General features: G+C 46.1%; 1 protein-coding gene across 1 annotated transcript; it reads left to right on the top strand.

Annotated features, from left to right (window-relative positions):
• Positions 1-4,250: 4,250 nt before the first annotated feature.
• On the top strand, positions 4,251-5,150 carry SODALDRAFT_379247 (hypothetical protein; the record flags this gene model as incomplete). Its single annotated transcript, XM_028615027.1, has 4 exons — positions 4,251-4,291; positions 4,398-4,440; positions 4,518-5,005; positions 5,084-5,150. The coding sequence occupies 3 exons, from the start codon at positions 4,251-4,253 to the stop codon at positions 4,989-4,991; spliced, it is 558 nt and encodes a 185-aa protein (XP_028465820.1). The 3' UTR covers positions 4,992-5,005; positions 5,084-5,150.
• Between the last annotated feature and the right edge of the window lie 850 nt (positions 5,151-6,000).

The raw sequence follows: 6,000 nt of genomic DNA, 5'->3' as shown, positions 1-6,000 counted from the left end.
TTTTTTCTAGCTATCTCCTTACCGAATTAGTTACGCTCCTTTATTTAATAGGAGCCCTATAGCCGTAGCTATAGGGGTATCGTAGCACCGTGTTCTATTATCCTGGAACCCTACAGCTATAGGGGTATTACGGTTTCCTAATGTAACGGCTGCTATTAGCGCTATAACCAATAACGGGGTTACTAGTAGAGTAGGAAGTAATGGATCGGGCGGATATAGACGGTGATTAGGCGCTATACCGGCTAAATTATACTATTCGTGACCTAAATCTTATCCTGATTAACTCGAGATAGCCTCCTCTACCCCTTTACAGCCGGGTATTACGGACTATAACCTTAACGGTAAAGCCGTGAAGGAAGGGGATCCGGGGGCGTTTATCCCCGGATCTAATAATTTAAAATAAGCAGTTATATAAAGGGGGGGTCCTTAGCTTATACGTCCGTAAACGGCTATAAATCTCTAGCCCTCTCCTACTCGATCTGACTAATTAGGTCTTCTAATTACTCCTCGGTTAATTAACGGAGGTCGTCCTTAAACGTGGCGATATCGCCGTTAAAGAAGGCGTGTTTATTAAAATCTATATCGCGCGTTCGAATAACACGGTTATAGCGGCGTAGGCTAAGTACCTAGATACGGAAAGTATTAGTGGAATCGTAGCCGATAAGGTAGCCGATATAGGCGTAAGAAGCGATACGATTTAATAGCTTATTAGCAGCCTTTTAGGCGTTCTTTATTATCGCGTACGCTTTATAGCCGTAAGCTCGAAGGTATAATAAAATCGGCTTCCTTTTAAAGAGGACTATTAGAATATACAGTGCTTATACGTTGCCACGGGACTAGCACCAGACTTATACATAGATAGGGGGATCGTAGTCAGGTTAGACCGTTAGAGATACGACGCGTCGAGGTTAAGTAAGCTGGTTAGCTTAGAAGTCAACTTAGATCTAGTAAGCTAGTTAGCTTAGGAACCAGCTTACGCCTAAACTTAGTCTTAAGGAGGCCTCTCGCCACCTACTTAGTTAGAAGACCTTAGGTAGGTATAAAGAGGGGAGTGCCTTTTATAGTTCCTAGAGTTTTAGAAGGACTTAACGAATAATCTTATCACGATACCCCCTCTTTAGCTCCTACCAGTCTTTAAGTGATCTTATATCATCTAGCAGTCGCCTATTACTCCTTATAGTATACCTATGACAAGGACCTTGTATAGCATTTTCTATTCCTTATTATACTACCTTCGTGGCGTGCGGTTATAGACGTACGTAGCCGTGGGAATAGCCTTAGGCTATATAAACGGTGGTAGTTTTATGTGGATATTTATCGTACGACCCTTTAAAATAACCACGGTAGTAACGCGTTCGGCACCCCCGTTCTATACTTAAGTGTTAGTAGTAGATACCTCTAAAAGGATACCCTCGCTACGTAGGAATTAGGTGATATCGTGGGATTGAGTCAGCTTATTATTAGATTCGAAAACGCGTACCTTATAGTCTACTTAGCGGTCTACCTAGGCGAGGAATTCCTTAATTATTATAAGGATATCCACTGCTAGCTTACTCTTTATAATATAGGTGGCAGTAAAACTACTATAACGGTCGGTGAAAAATATAAACCTTAAGTTCCTATTAGCCGTTTATTTAAAATCCGTGAAATTAATCGCCTATCGCTCCCCTGCATAGGTAGGTATAGTGCGAGGGCGCCTACTAATATACCGTTTTATCTTTATAAGCTCGTAGGCCTTATAGTCGATAGTTATTAGTCCCTTGATTTTAACCCCCTACGTCTGCTCTTCTAGGTGCCTAAGTGGTTTAGGGCCTGCGTGCCTTAGGCGTAGATGCTATAAGATACCCTCCGTAGTGCTGAGATACTATATTATCGATTTACGGACGTCTTTTTAGGTGGTAGAAGAAGAAGAAGAGCCTATAAAAGTAGCCGTAGATTGGTTAGAGGGCACGTATTTAATAACGGTTTAATCGAAGCGGTGACTTAGCTAGTATAGTATAGATTTATCGGAATGCCGAATATAGTTATTTAGTGGCTTTTGTTCCTACTAGTATCCTCGAAGACGTAGGCGTTGGTTAGAGATTAAATTATAGGTAAAATCCTCGTAGTATACGATGTTTACTGGCCTGAAATCGAGGCCTCCTATTAGTCCGTTTAATCTCACGGTTATATTACCGTAACCTTTAATAGGCAGGGACGAACTGCCGGCTACTACGTAGTCCCCCTACGTGGCGGGTGTAAAATCAGAAAAACGGGAAAAATCGTTGAATATATAAATAGTGGCGCCGGAATCGAGGATAGTAGAGGTTCGAAGAGGGTAACTAGTAGTAGCGGTTCCTGCTATAAAGCTAGCGGCGTGGGAGACGCCGCTACGGATACTGCTATAGTCGAGTCACGTCTCTTTAAGCTATGCTAAGTCCCGGCTTATATCCTTCTTCACCTTCTTTGCGGCACGTAGTTCTTCCACTTCCGCGCGTAGCGAGGGGTTATATTTAAGGATCCGTTAGACGGTTATTTTAGTGCTCTCGAAGGGTATTTAATCGTTATATACTATATCCGGGAATAGATAGAAGTAGGCGTTAATATCGTGGCTAGGTATAGCGTATACGCGGTAGATCTGCCCTCTCTATAAAGTAGATTACCGGCGTTTAGAAGAGAAACGGTTAGCTAAAGCAGCTAAAGGTATAGCTATAGATACCGCGGTAGTGGGATTCTTAGCTTTCTTTCCACGGCCGCCCTTCTTACGGGGCTTAGCCGTGGCCTTTAAGGTATTTTCACCCTTTTCGCTTCCGGTATATAGTGCAGGGAATACTATAGCGCGGTGGCTACCGCGTTTTCCTTAGTCTTTAAGTCCAGTATTAATATACTTCTGGCCGAGGGTATAAAGGTCTTCGGGTATAACTACTTAGTTATCTATAAATCGTCCTTTAGCCTTAGTCTAATCGCGGCCGGTATAAGGGCGTATACCTTTAAAGAAATCTATAACCTATATATACATAGCGGGCTTCGAACCGGTATCTTTATAGCTTTATAGTAGTAGCTACCACTTATCTAACCACTCCCTAAGCTTCTTAAGGCTATTTGTAGAGTACTATACATGCTCGATATACTTTTCGTGGGTATCGGTTTAGCGGGTGGCTAAGTACTAATCCGTATCGCGTTTAACGGCTTCGTACACCTCGCGAGGCATACCTCCTTATAGTAGTTATTTACGGCTTTAGTCGATAGTATTAACCTACTAGGTTAGTATAGCGTTAATCCCCTTTAGGTAGCTATCGTATTACGTTTATAGGATCTTCTAGCGCGCGCTTTCGACGTCGTACGCTTTCTAGCCAGCGTCCGTAAGGTCGAGATATTATATAAGGGTACGCCTAGGCGTTATAGAGGGGAAAGAGTCGTAATTCGGTATTATAGGCTCCTCGGGTAACTAAGTCGGATCGACTAGGCGGAGAAACCTCTATATATTATTATAGGTAGTAACCGATTCGCACAGGCGTTACCAGAGCTCCTAATCCTTATAGGTTTTATACGTAATAGGGCTAAGATACGATATCTTAATAGTTATTTATAGATTAACACGCGATATCGGCGTAGCTAGATAGCTTCTTAAATCGGTAGTAGTGGTAGAGGTAAAAAGGTAGGTAAAATAGATATATCTTTACTTAGTAAGTAAGACTCTTAATTATCAGATAAAGCGTAGTTAAAATCGTCACACAATAGGTCAAGATTAATTAAGGTAATTATATACAATTATAACTATCTCAGACCGTCAGGGAAACGCTGCCACCGTATTTTATATAGTGCAGATTCTGTAAGCGTCCACCCGGATTATACTCTTAGCAATCCGGCCTATTACGTAACCGAAAAGACTGTGGTCTGTTCGACAAGTTGTCTTAGCAGGGTCAAACTGGTATGTCCTTGCCAGTCCCATGTGCGGGCATCTCAATGTTACCCGTGGCAGGTTACCTAAGTGCAAACTCAAAAGCCCTGTTATTCATCTCTGCACGAAGTAATTTCCCCGCCCCTTCTCGGCTTTAAAGTGGTGAATATTCTCCGTACAACGTAAGGATGTCTAAATTGTAACGAGGGGTCTGTTGGGGTACCTGGTACTCGAGACTTGGAGACCGACCGGCGACCACCACCTTCCGCCTGAGAGGCCGAGAGTCGAGACCTCCGTAATTCCCGGTGTTAGTACTCCGTCAGTACTTCGTACATACTCCGTACCCCCGAGTGGTACAGTGGTACATACCATGGAAAGAATCAAGAGCCCCGAAAACCAGGTGAACTTCCGGTCCGCGTTCGGGGAAGCAAAGCGGAGGGGGTTCAGTCGAAGATTATCTCCTACCCCTGACCTCCCTGAACAAGGGTTTATCCCGAGCTTGGCATGTTCTTCCGAGGACGTTGGGGATGGGTTATCAAGCTGTAGTCGTGTCAACTTGTGTGCGAATACCCTCCAACAACAACCCTTTACCATATCCGAGAAACCCCCCTGAAAGCCCTCTGACTTCCGCTCCCAGCCGGCTCCTCTGCTTCAAAGTCCAAACTTCGGTCATCATATATCGAACCACTCGAACACGTCGTCAGCACACCGCAACTTACAGCCCCCGCGGGCCGCCATGGTAACACCGCCTACCCAGAACCCGGTTCCCCAGGGGATCAAAACACCCCATCCTCACCTGCAGCACTGCATCGTCACCTTCCCACGGAACCACGTCGTACAGGTGACCATCAACCGCCCGCGCTATATGAACTGCCTCCCCGACGCCGCCTCGACCGAGCTGAGCTATTTCTGGAAATGGTACGACGCCGAGCCCGAGTCTGCGCTGTGCCGTTTTCACCGGCGCCGGCAACGAGGCCTTCTGCGCCGGAATGGACCTGAAGGAGCGTGCCGACCTGGTCAAGAAAGGGGATGCCGCATTCGAGTACCTCGCGGGTCAGTTCGCGGGCATGAGCAACCGGACGGGGAAGAAGCCGATTGTCGTCGCCTGTAATGGACATGCGCATGGTAGGTGAAGGCTACTTTTTTTTTCCAACAAGTTCAACTGGTCCGCGTCGTAAAACATCGCGCCTGACAATTTCCCAGGAAACGGGCGTCAGCCGGGCCACGATGAGAGGGCAGGAGTTGTGGGGGGAGAAGATGCTCAGGGGGCGCAATGCTTCGGAAGGGCTGACTGCGTATAAGGAGAAGAGAGATCCCAAGTGGTTCACTTCGAACTTGTAGTTTTCACCAAGTAATGATGTATGTGTAGATACGCTGATATATTGGCGCAAGAATTGCAAATCCCATTTAGAAATATTCATGTTCTGCTTCATAAGGTCGCTGTCGCTACATGTATCGTCATCTTTAGTATACATTGCTTTGTGTAATATTCGGGCCCCGGTTTCTCCCTGCTGTTGAGATGAGTGTCCACGCGGAACGAGCTTCTTGTCGTGCTGTTCGGTAACTTCAGTTAGCCAGATAGTGTTGAGATCATGAACCAAGGTAAAACTCACAGAGACATTGGATTATACCCCCCTGGTGATGCCCCGATAGTAAAAAATCCCACTCGCTTGCCCTTCGCCCCCTTACCCTCCACATCCCTATCTCAGGGGTATCTTCGAATATACCATATTCTCCCACATCCTGCGGATGCACTTGAGGTGCTGAACCTCTTTCCCCTCCCCATGTGCCGAGATTCTCCCCGCCAAGCCGATAGGAAAGGGTCATCTACATAACGCTGAGTATCGAACGGCGGTACTCCTGGAACATGGCCCGCCGTTGTGCGCGGGATGATGTCGAAAACGTCCTAATCTGACCATTTGAAGGCCAGGCCAATCTGCAAGGCCGTGAACGCGTATAGGACCGGGGGTAAGTCGTAGTGGATGTGCAGCTCCTCCTTAGAAATGCCGACTGCGTAGGTCTGGTCGGTGTCATGGTGTTAGAGGCAACAGCAACCACGCATCAGACACTCATCCAAAAGAAAGCTCAACTGTCTTGACAAGAGCACGGACTGAGTGAGC

Source organism: Sodiomyces alkalinus (genome assembly GCF_003711515.1).
Source record: "Sodiomyces alkalinus F11 unplaced genomic scaffold SODALscaffold_6, whole genome shotgun sequence".
Lineage (NCBI taxonomy): Eukaryota > Fungi > Ascomycota > Sordariomycetes > Glomerellales > Plectosphaerellaceae > Sodiomyces > Sodiomyces alkalinus.
Note: the sequence above shows the minus strand (reverse complement) of the source record. Positions and strands in the feature narration are given on the sequence as shown.